Source organism: Mycteria americana, chromosome Z (genome assembly GCF_035582795.1).
Source record: "Mycteria americana isolate JAX WOST 10 ecotype Jacksonville Zoo and Gardens chromosome Z, USCA_MyAme_1.0, whole genome shotgun sequence".
NCBI classification, from domain to species: domain Eukaryota; kingdom Metazoa; phylum Chordata; class Aves; order Ciconiiformes; family Ciconiidae; genus Mycteria; species Mycteria americana.
This window is the reverse complement of record NC_134396.1, coordinates 68,649,389-68,661,417: the sequence shown is the minus strand read 5'-3', so window position 1 is coordinate 68,661,417 and position 12,029 is coordinate 68,649,389. Positions and strand designations below refer to the sequence as shown.

General features: G+C 39.7%; 1 protein-coding gene across 1 annotated transcript in view; it reads right to left on the bottom strand.

The window, feature by feature from the left end:
• SVEP1 (sushi, von Willebrand factor type A, EGF and pentraxin domain containing 1) overlaps positions 1 to 12,029 on the bottom strand; it is a 133,381-nt gene that overhangs the window by 54,663 nt on the left and 66,689 nt on the right. Inside the window, exons 14-24 of the mRNA XM_075526166.1 lie at positions 10,878 to 10,986; positions 8,727 to 8,915; positions 8,168 to 8,401; positions 7,499 to 7,660; positions 6,595 to 6,756; positions 5,631 to 5,792; positions 4,947 to 5,041; positions 3,666 to 3,762; positions 2,891 to 3,004; positions 1,905 to 2,018; positions 799 to 1,000 (exon numbers count right to left, since the gene is read on the bottom strand). Coding sequence (XP_075382281.1) covers positions 799 to 1,000; positions 1,905 to 2,018; positions 2,891 to 3,004; positions 3,666 to 3,762; positions 4,947 to 5,041; positions 5,631 to 5,792; positions 6,595 to 6,756; positions 7,499 to 7,660; positions 8,168 to 8,401; positions 8,727 to 8,915; positions 10,878 to 10,986 — 1,640 coding nt within the window. The remainder of the gene's footprint in view (positions 1 to 798; positions 1,001 to 1,904; positions 2,019 to 2,890; positions 3,005 to 3,665; positions 3,763 to 4,946; positions 5,042 to 5,630; positions 5,793 to 6,594; positions 6,757 to 7,498; positions 7,661 to 8,167; positions 8,402 to 8,726; positions 8,916 to 10,877; positions 10,987 to 12,029) is intronic.

The window sequence follows — 12,029 nt, the reverse complement described above, 5'->3', positions numbered from 1 at the left end:
CACAGAGTCTGCATTTCTTCATAGGAAATTGGGAGAGGCAATCATTGCATTCCTGTGAGTGAAGCATGCCTTCTAGAGTCCACAGATTTATAGACAAGAGGTACTCGACTTTTCAGGCATACATGCTTACACTGAGGGAAAACCAAGGCAGTAGAAAGGCACCAAAACCTCTCGTACTTGGAAAACCAAGGTGTCTGAAAGGCACCAAAACTTCTAGGGCTTTGGGGAGGGAAAGAGTTATTAAACCCAGACAGTAACAGCTGGTCCATCTCTCTACCTCTACAGTGATCTAGGTTATGACACTGCTATTGGTATTTGTAACCTCTGATCTGAGTTCAGATACCCTAAAACGTAAAAAGAAATATTGGGAAGATTCCATCAGTATTTGTATTTTAATCTCTGTATTCTCAACATGTACAGCTATCCCTGTCTTGCAGGCTATAGGAATGTAATATTATCAGGTACATAACTGGTCATCACCTATTCTTCTAGTGGAAAGCAAGGCCTTGAAGCTTGGGAAAGTGGATTTGTTTTGGAAGATAAATATTAAAACCATGCAGTCCTACCATGCTTACACTTCAAACTCTTCATATGTTCTTTGCTGTCTACCTCAGAATTTTTTAAGAGTGCAGACACGAGGATTTATTTTCTTGCCTTTTAAAATCTCCTTTAGCGTGCATAAGGGGACCATTTATGTTGGATCAGGCTGCCAAATGCCTTGCTGAAATCTAAGAAGGCTAAAGCACCACAATATACCTGACTTTCCACATTGTATTACATCAATCATCTGTTTTTCACCTGAAGCTGTTGATACCATCTCTGCACGTAGCTCCGTTCCTACAGGGTCTGCTGAGACACTCATCGATGTTTCTTTCACACAAGACACCAGTAAAACCTGGGAGGCACTTGCAGGAGAAACTGCCAACTCGATCTTCACATATAGCCCTATTAAGACACGGGTTTGAAAGGCATTCATTGACCTCCATTTCACAGTGAGCACCTGAGAAGAAAAGAACAAAGTCACAGCTCTGCTTTGAATTAACCTAAGAAAGAAGATTACTAACCCATCTCTGTTTTTTTAAGAACTTTTGCCAATCTTCTGGGAAACAGCAAACACCAGGTTAGCCATGCAGGTTTGGGATTTAATCCATTAACTGAGGTTAAGTGGTCATAGAAGAATTACAGGAACCATCTTTACAGTTGTAGAAATTAATACTCAACAAACTATGGGGAATTTAAATGGATATTGCCTATTATGTGAGTAATTTGGGCTGAATCAGGAAATCGCCTCAGAAACTAGTCTGAGCAACTAATGAAAAGCTGCTACAAAAGACATTTAGCTGGAACCTTAACTCTAAGGAGAAACATGAAAGCCATAAACACATGATTCTGGGATTTCTGCTGTGAAAGAGGCTCTGTGGTACAAGCACCAAAGAAAGAAGAAACTGTGTGATTTTATAGTGCTCTTTGGCAACATGATAATCAACAGATATGCCTAGTTGTTACAGAAATCCATGAAATCAGTAGAAAGCTGAGTATGTGGATGGGGAGTAGTTTTAATATAGATGATCTTGTCTACTGTTACAATATTTTTCTTTTTAAAATAAAATTCAAAATAACAGTTTGCACCCATGTGAATGTCCTTATTCTTTCCTCAACATCACACAGTGAGTTCATGGCAAAATTAGGAATAGAAGATCGATCACCTAGTAAATCCTTCTGAAGCCACACTTACACTACAGGGACTCTGAGAGATTACATGGACCTAGGGAATCTAGTACATCCATATCAACATATATTACATGCAACATATAGCAATGAGACTGAAATACTTTGGACAGGGTAGGAAGACATCTTTTTTGGTCAGAAAGAGTGAAGGCTGACTTAAACAGAAAAAGGTGTACCTGTGAACCCTTTCGCACAAGTGCAGCGGTAACTGTTCTTGCCATCAACACAGTGGGCTCCATTCAAACATGGACTGGAGCTACATTCATTTATGTCTTCCTCACACAAGAGACCTTCAAACAGCAAGGGTTACAAGGCATGATCAAGACATATTCAAGGTCTGCATGCTGCAGTGACTGAATGTGGAAGAGAACAGCACCATACTGCTTGCATAACAAAAGGCTACTGAGATCAGGTGATAAAATTCCATGTTTGACTGCACTACTGCAAACATCTACAGAGATCATCTGTGTTATTTAGATGCTGGGATGTGAAAGATGCGAAGTCCATGGCTTGTCTTTATAAATTTTAAAAAATATCCAGCAAGTTTGCTGTCGGTAAATGTACAGCCACAAACTTGAAAAATTAGGGAGACCATTTCTGGTGGAAAACACCAGGCCTTTTTTTAAATCACACAAAATTATCTCCTCAATAGTTTATTTCAATATTTAGAAGTTAGGTGCTGTTTTGGCAAAGTACTCAAGCATGTCAGTCTCCCCATAGATTTCAATGCCTTCAACATACATGCAGGTAAGAGTTAAAAAAACTGAGAAAAAAGATAAGAAAAAGCCCACTCACTCATAAGGCTGCAGTAAAGCAACTGCATAAATGCTTTGTCTAGTCAGGCAATATTCAGTCTCACAAGCATTTTCTCTGTGAGTATTTACTAATTCCCTAAACTTCATTAATTTTTTTTTCAGACCAGAAATGTCACAAAACAGAAGCATACATGCACAAACACACACACAGACTGTCCTTCAATGCTCATCCTTTTATTTCAAAACCTATTCACATACAGTAGAACCTTACTCTAACCTGTAAATCAGATTGCTTTCCTGTTATAATTCCACAAATGTGGAATTATACACCCCTTGTGTTTCGTCTTATCTACTTGGTACAGAAACAATGCCTGTCTGAAGAAGAGCTACGAAGTGAAACAAATTACCTGAATAGCCTGGTTGACAATGGCAAACAAAGGTCCCAATGCCATCTTTACACATTCCACTGTTGTGACAAGGAGATGATTTACACTCATCAACTTCTGTTTCACATTTCAAGCCTAGAATGCAAAGTAAAAGACTGAGAACAGGGAGACAAAATTTGAAATTGTTCAGAAACACAGAAATCATGAGTACTTAATGTAGGAAAACATGATTGATTAATTGCGTATGTTACCAGACATTCAGGTTTATTATCTTCTCTTTAGATTGTGTTTTAACACTGACCTGAGACAAAATGCTATTAGAAAGGTATGATCCACATCGGGCAACAGACTGATCAGTTCCAGACAGTGGCACTTAATACCTATCACAAGTAACAGAGATCACTTCTTGATAATAGCTGAATAATAAGTCATCTGTTTGCTCTGAAGCAACTGGGAAGCTAACAGTGAAGAGGAGTACAGGCAGATCTGGCAGAATTAGCTGTTTAGAGTGCAAATTTCCAGATTTGCTAATCATAAATATTGCCAAGTGACAGGATTTTCAAATTCACTAACTCCACTAAAAGAAACCCCATTCAAAATCCTGTTCTGTCAAACATGATATAATTCAGCAGAACATGAGAAACTATTTCTTTTCTTAATACTTATGTATGGTAAATCTGTGATGGATATTCGAATTAGGCTATACTCTTGCACCAAATGTTTTGCCTCTTTATGCTTGCTCATGTTAAGGGCATGGAAACATGTTAGCTCCTCCATCTGCTTCTCAATTTTTTACCTGTATATCCAAGTGGGCATATGCAAATATATCCACTTCCCAACTGTTTGCATGTCCCGTTGTTGTGGCATGGTTCCAGGAAACACTCATGAAAGACCTACCAGAGGCAAGAATGATACAATTACAGTAAAGGTGGAAATACAGGTGGAACAAAATATCCTAATTTTAAACTGCACACCCTATAGCCACTTTGGAAAGCTGGGGAGAAAAAGTCACTGGCATTAACTTCTACTCTTCCTCTTTGTCTCCCCAGCACATCAACCATTCTTTTTTCTAGAGAAAAATACCAGGAATCTGAATTATTATTTTAAAATGACCTTTTACTGAGCAAAATGTGACCATCGCAGTTGTTCCCTTAAAACTTTCTTAGCTATGATTCACAGGTGACATTTTATATTATGCTATCTTTTATATGAGAGTTCTCCACTTTGCATCCTTTTACGCTGGCTAATCACTTCCTGCTACTGGTCATCAGGTGAACTGGTGGGGAACTTCACTGTGTGGCATTATTTTTTCTAACATAGCAAACCTGAATTCAGCAAAACCCTTGAGTAAATGGTCAACTAAAACCATAGGAGATCAATTTGTCACCTGTCTATATGTTATATAATGGTTCAGGCCAAATTTATCATCAGTCAACTTTGCTCCTGTTTACACAATATCCTAATTTTAGATTCAAACAAAGGAGTATTGTCAGAATTACATACTAGGGTGGAGATGGTGGGGATAAGGGGGCATCTCTGGCAAACATTGTCACTGGAGTAGTTTCTATCACATGAGGACTTGCCTGTATTTCAAAGGGGGTACACAGCAGAAGGGAGCTCTGCTTGCCTCCTCTCAAGTTTTTCTATGTTGCAATAAGTAAAACAAAGACTTTACAACTGGGACTTAGATGCCTGGTAGCATTTTCTGGAATTCAGCAGATGGAAGACATCAGATGACTGAGAGTGGTCAATCTACTGTTTATAGACTGGCTGAACCTCCTCCATGGAGTTTACATTTCTTTTCTAAGTGTGATAAATATTTCATACACATCAGGTGAAGGCTTCAAGTCCAAAATTTAAGATTGCCAATAGCTGATGCAGCCTCCTTTGTTCAGCGAAAGTGCTTCTATGATTACAAAGAGAGTTTGAGTGTTCCCCTCATGACCATCGCTCTCATCTCTTCAGGAAATATAGTCAGAATAACAATTGCATTTAAAAAGGCCTTAGTCATTTACTACTGCATAAGGCACTCTTTTTTTCATTTGAGATAACATTGGAAAATATATCTTGTCCTTGCCTGACTGCTGACTTTGTACTGCTTGCTGATATTTTCTGGAGAGGCTGGTACCATCATTACACTTTCCTCAGCTGCTGAAAAAGTAGAGCCAAAACCTAAAGAGGAAAGATATGAAAGTGATGTTAATAATACTGTATGGCAAAGTCCCTATTCTATGAGGGCATAATAATTGCATGTTAGTAATGCATCTAAAGATACGCTGAAAAAAGTGAATCTGTGGGAATAAAAAGCAAACTTTACAGTAACCACATAGTATTTTACATATATTTTACACAAATATGTATTTGTAAGCACATACATTTCTAAAACACATATGTGTGTGTACATATCAAATATATTTTATGTGTATTTATACACACACACACACACACACATTTGTTTATATTTGTGTATATATATAACTCTATAGCATATACATATAGCATACATATGCAATGTGTGTGTGTATATACACTCCGTATATGTACACTGTTATTGAGCCTTGGTCTGTATCACACAGTCACTCCTTCTACATTACACAGAGGCAACACCAGTAAGCAAAACCAGCTACGAACTTCACTGGTTGAAATGGAAGGTCTACATTTGTTAGGAGAGTAAGTGGGATGTTTTCTGTTAAGACTACTGCTGGCCATCCTTTGGATGTTCCCTTTATTCACTTTCTCCCACAGAGACAATTTGGCTTACTTGAACAATCTGTGATCGATCTGGCACCAATGACAGTTGTTGTTCCATAAAAGGGACAAGACAAGCAGTAGGACTTTCCTGGGTCTGGTTGGTAGTAGTCTCTGGGACAAGGGTAGCAAGGTGTCAAGCCTGTACGAGAGAACTCTCCTGCAAGACATGGTACTGCAAGAACAAAAGGACATTTTTTTTTTTTGAGTCATCACTTGCATCCCCACCCTACCTCCCCCCACCTCTTTCTGGTCATTTTGCCTCCTCCCCTCATAGTCCCTCCTCAGACTTAAAAGGAATAGGGTGAAGCCTGCCAGGAATTCACAACTCTAGGAGATGCTTATTTAAATTGTGCTGTTAGGTGACATGTCATTCTCAAAGGACTATGGAAATATCTGGGAAGTATTTCTATCTATTCCTTTTGCTGCTTTGGGGACAGCTTTCAAATGTAACTTCCTTTCCCTGTTATCTCTCACACCTGTTCTCCCCCCTGCCTTCAAGAAGGAGTAAGGACAAAAGACAAATCTTTTTTGTACCATTAATCCCTGCAGAGTATTTCCCCTGGGAATCTTTCTGGTAAAGCTTCCCAAAGACAGTTGAGAACAATTTCTTGAAAAAAGTTATGCAACAAACTGTGTTAAAATTCAGTATTTTTGTACAGAAGATGTGGAAGCTGTTCCGGAGATAATAGTGACAAATGTCCTGTCATTCCCTTTCTCTTCCCATCACATATCTCATTTTATTCATCTTGAGGTAAGAATCCATCTTGGAAATCAGAAGGAAGGCATTTGAAATAATCAGGGTATCATGAAATGACCTATCATTTTGCTGGGAAATGCTGCTTGGTCCACACCTAATCATATGTGGATTTCAACCTCAGGCAGATGAACTGTATTACATAAGCTGATGTTTAAACAACGTTTAGAAATTTTTAGGATTTAATTTAAAAAATTTCGTAGCCTCTTTTGTTACAAACCTCCACAAGCTGAGACATCCACTGCGCCTCTTTTTACTGTTGATGTATTTTCTGGGCAAGAGATGCAATTCCTGGATCCAAATGCTGGCTGATATGTGCCAAGTGGACATGTTTCACAGGTCTCAAGACCATTAGGTGAATATGTTCCCTGCTTGCACTGAGCTGTAAGGCAGAAGAATTCATAAAGATTAAGCAATGTCCAACAGGAAACATGGCTCCTAACCTCTGAAAATAATGCTGAAATCACAAGACATGTCACAGGGACTTTTATTTCTAGAGCTTGCTCTACTCTGAAGGAGTTCATGAGTACAGAGAGCAAAAAAAAAGGAATTGTGGTTAAGTTACTGGTAGTGCATTTGTGAATTATTAACCAGTTAATTCTCTTCCAATCAGCTTCACAGATGGTTTACTGAAACTCAGTTACTCATTTTTAATCAACAAAATCAATGGTAAGACAATAAACAGGAAATAAAACTAGCAATTTCTTTTTTGGAACAAGTCACACAGAGATAGTGGTACTGACGTGCTCAATGCCAGAGCACTGTAGTAGGATGCAGACATTTCACCTTTGATCACGGTAGGATGGAGGGGGGATGGCAAGGACAAGAACGGCATTATTTTAAGTGTATTAGTCCCTGCAAAATGGGCTTGCAATCTCACAGAATGAAGACAGACATGAAACAAAGCTTCAAAGGCCAGCTCTTCTTAAAACATCTGCTCAGGCATCCTGCATGCCACAGCAGCAGTGAAAACCTGGATTTTTCTCTTTACATATGCATCAAGTGGCAGTTAGGACTGCTCTTTGTTTCACAGGCTAACCTTATTCCAATACTCCCACAATGGGGACCAAAAGGATGTCACCAGACATTCAGAAGTGGCTGTTTGAAGAAGACAAAGTTCTCACCTTTGCATTCAGAGATGCTCCTAGAGTGTAGATACTCAGTATAGCTACCAGATGGACAACTTTTGCATTCCAGCTGCCCTTCCTCATCTTGGTAGGATCCCGTCCAGCAGCTTTCACAGGTGTGATGCTCCAGGGAGTAATAGGTACCCAAAGGGCAGTTGACTGTAACATTGGAAACATAAGGTTCCCCTCAGAATGCACAATCATACATACTTGTCTTGCCTCTGGACTTCCCATTTAGTCAAACCTATTTATGTGAAATGTGACTCTGTTCCTCAGCAAATGGGGTACCTCTCTAAACACTGCAAAGCTATGCGCAGGAAATGGAATCCAATTCCCTATCTTAGCTACACATCACCCACAAGACTAATAGGGTTAAAAGACTGCATACCAAGCACTGTTTTCCTCTGTATCACCAAGTGTGAATATGTCTGATTTCCCCATGGGAGTGGAATCCTGGGTACAAAAGCATCCTTTTTCCACAGGCCTTGGTTAGGAACATAAACATCCTCTGGAAGTCAAACTGCGCAAAGCATTTTTGCAGTTTATTGTTCTGGGAGGCCACAAGCACTGGACTGTGTCAAACCATAACCCTCTGCAAACATTCTCTAAAACCTTGCTTTTCAAAAGGATTCTAAATACATGTAAGGGGCAAGTAATCTGGCTTACCACACATTCTCCCCCTCAGCACAGAACCAGGCCTGCAGAAGAGAAAGGCCTTCTCGGTCTCTAGTGAGTTGCTGTCAGCTACAATGAGTTCGGATGCAAACTGAAAAGAATACATGGGTTCCTTATTGAGAGTCCTATTCAGCCTGTTCGTTATCGTCTCCAGAGTTTTAAGGAGCCGTCGCTGGTTTTCCAGTTCCAATGTATCGTTCCTTTCATCAGGCAGTGGCACGCTAGCTGGGATATAAACAGAAAAGACAAAAAGCACACAGATTTTACAGTCAGCACTTCCAGTGTACTCTGGAGTATATCAAGAGTGCAACACTCAAGCTTGCCAGTGGAAAGCAGGCTATGTGCACAATGCTCTCCATGAACATGAGGCTGTGATCTTTCCCCCAAGCAGAAAGTCTGTAACGAAATGGGGCTAAGAACATCTCCAGAAAACTGCCATCTGCACCTCCAGCAGGCTTTGTGAACTGAAAGCTAAGTTTAGTGAATGTATTAGTAACATATTTTTTAAAAAGGAGGAAGAGGAGAAGGACGATATTTTGACTTCTCTCACCTGTGATGTTAAATATTAACTTGATTTTGTGGTCAGTCATTGGAACATTCAGCTTATGCCTTTTGACTCGAGGAGGTGCTGCCTTTACAGAGGCAGAGAGATGCTTGGATAAGTTGTCTTCTTGCGCTGCATCAACAAAATCATCATAGGAATAATCCAGCTGGTTTGCTGCCCCCCAGCCAGCAGGTCCTGTGAGGCATTAAGAAAGAACAGAAAGAGAAGCAACATCATGTGGAAAATAAGTGCCTGTAGATATTTCTAAAATACATCCCCAGTAGAATGGGGTCTGTTTGAAGCTCCAGATGATGTGTGCTGACTTTGCCTCTGCACTAGTGCCTATTGTACCAGCATTTTGACTAAAGAAAAAGGAAAAACTAGTCTCACTCCTAACTGGTATCGTAGAGATCCTGAATCTTGTGCAGTTAGCCAAAGCTTTAAAGAAATACTGCTGTAAAAGTTACAGGTTGCAATTCTTTCTCTTCACCTGTCTTGCATGGGCCTTCACCAGCCAGCAACATCTTCTTCAACAATTCCGTATTGCTCTCTCTTCCTCTACCCGCTCAATTACAGACAGCACAGCCTATGCCACATGTCTCCACTGAGTCTTCTTCTCACAACTCCTATATAGTTCTACCATTGTCTGCCCTCTCAGAAAAGGCTGGTAGCATTACCTTCTGTGTTTATTCCCCCCAGCCAGGCATTTCCTGTTACACATAGCGAGTCAAATTCACCCCCTGTATAACATCCTTCACCTATAACACGCTTTCAACGAGAAACAATTAAACAATTGTTTCTGTACATAATCTACCTTTTCATAATAACTAAATCTAGAGGTGCATGTTCTATTCCATTGATCTAGCTATTTTTTAAAAAACATGACAATATAAAAAAATTCTGCCAGTTACCTATTAGCAGTCACTTAATTATGCTCAATTTACAGTGGAAACTAGGACAAGTTAACCCCAACAAGCTTTGCGGTTAATACCGTGTGAGTATTCCACAACTAATTTTCTGAACTGCTGTCTCTTATGACCTGAGGAGAGTTCTCTCCTGCCTCCTCAGTGTAAAATCATGAGAAACTCCAGAAAAACAGCAACAAGGTTATTCTGATAAGAGGCTGACATGAACCAGAGGATAATAGGGCCCTACATCCCATGTCCTCAACACTGTCTCCTCCAAGCACCTTTACAAGTTAACTCCAGCTGTCATAAATATTCATCCTTACCCTGATGACAACTGCAAACTGAACACCCAGTCCCCTGTGTCTGATTCAAACAAATGTCTTCTCAAACTCAGTGAAGCATGTCTAAAAGGTGAGAATAAGCAGGAAGCTCTACCAAGTAACTCCACTATAAAACTGTAAAAGAGCCACAGTTCTGTGACAGAGTATGTATTCTGATGTTGATCTGCCAAAATGCCTCCTGCTAAGATAGGTAATGTAAGTTACCTGTTTTTAGCCTTTCTGCTCTCAGCACCCCCCCGGGACTCAGAAATGCCAAGGACAACAGCAGTACAACATGGACACTAACCTGTTTGAAAATGGACTGAAAATGGCAATTTACTTGGCATAAAGCAAAGTGGGAACAATCACTAGGACTGTCACAGCTTTCACTCTGATATAGCTACAGTCATCCTGCAAAATGTGGCCTTGCATGCAGGAAGTCATTTCACAGCTCATGGGCAAACTTAAGCTTGTATAGCTTTACACTGTGGGGGTTCTGTGCTGATCTGAACCAGCATCAAGGATGCTCCTCATTTTCTTAACAATCTCCAGAATCATCTATTGTACTTTTTCAGTATTTTGGTTTGAAACTGTATGTTTTTAAAAAGTTGCTTTCTTCCAGGCTAACCAAGCAGTTTGTAGGACTCTGTGTGCGTGCTTTTTTTTCCCCTCCCCATCACAAGGCATCTCAGTAAACTTCTACAGGCAACTCAGTAATCCTCTACACTATATAGGAAGCAGCATCAAAACCAGACAGCAAACAGTTCCATAATATTGTTATAAAACCTACTACGTAATTGCTTACTATCTTAAGAGCTCTATAGTTATTTTTAAAGAACATGTCACACAACACATTGCATACTTCAGAACAAAAGGAATTATGCTGCATTAAACCTGGATGGCTAAGAATCTATGCAATCAATAATTACCAATGGCAAATCCATTTTCATAATCGTAATTATATTCCAAGCAATGTTTCTGTGTCTGATCTTCCAATCTGCAGTCAATATCATCAACATCATTACAGAATGATGGGACCTTCCAACATAAAGAAGAATAACATTAAAAAATAAAGCCACATAGCCCCCTCCCCTGACTTATAAAAACTTCTAGTTACAATGTAAAGCATGGTCTTGCCAGTGACACTATATTTCCCCTTTCATGCCTCTTATAAACCTGGCAAGGTCTGCTGAAAGAAGTATGTTCTATTGATACAGCTGTGAAATAAGACAGCACCCTGTAGGCATACAAGCTCTTTGTAATAGAAGATCTTTAAGATCTTTGTAATAGAAGATCTTTGTAATAGAAGATGTCCATTCAGTTAACCACTCTTGCATGTAAATCCCAAAATACAGAAATAAGTTCAGGCTTGTTTCTCCCTGCTGAAGATGACAGGAGAGCTCACACGTTTGAAAACATCTGTGGTTTTTCCAGCTATGTAACTAGTAATTCTGTCAGGCTTACAACAATGCTGTCACTTTGTTCCTAGCTTTCAAACCTTATTTCTTCATATCCACCTCTCCATACCCATGGAAAGGGACTCATGCATTCCACCAAGAGACCTCAGAGGACAGGGAAAACTATCTGAAAAGGACAGAAACCACAGAACAGAAAGCTCGACAGAAACCTTTCTGGTATTGTTGATGTCTTCTCTCCACAAAGGCAGTGGAGATTAGATAAGAATAGATGAATGCATCACTTTTGATAAAATCTGTATTTCTTGCTTTTTCCAGAAAGGTTTCAAGCAAGTTGGGCTCTAGGTTGTGTTTTGGAATTGCTTTGCTTTTTCCATACCAATTTTCATTGGAAAGATGGCTCCTGCTGATTCCTCCCTCCTTTTCAGATCTCTGCTAGAATTTCAAATTCTTGGGAATAGGAATAGGCATACTCAAAACAGCCTTTTAGACTGTTTTCCCAGATTGTTGCATTTTGATGTAATTGCTTGGGCAGGTCACTAAGCATTTTTTCCTTATTATCTTTTGCTTGCCGATAGTAACGGTCTAAGCACTGGAACCTGGTGGTAGCTGGCTCTTAGGGGAAAGGAACAGAAATAAAACCAGCCAGGATTCCTCTGCTGGAAG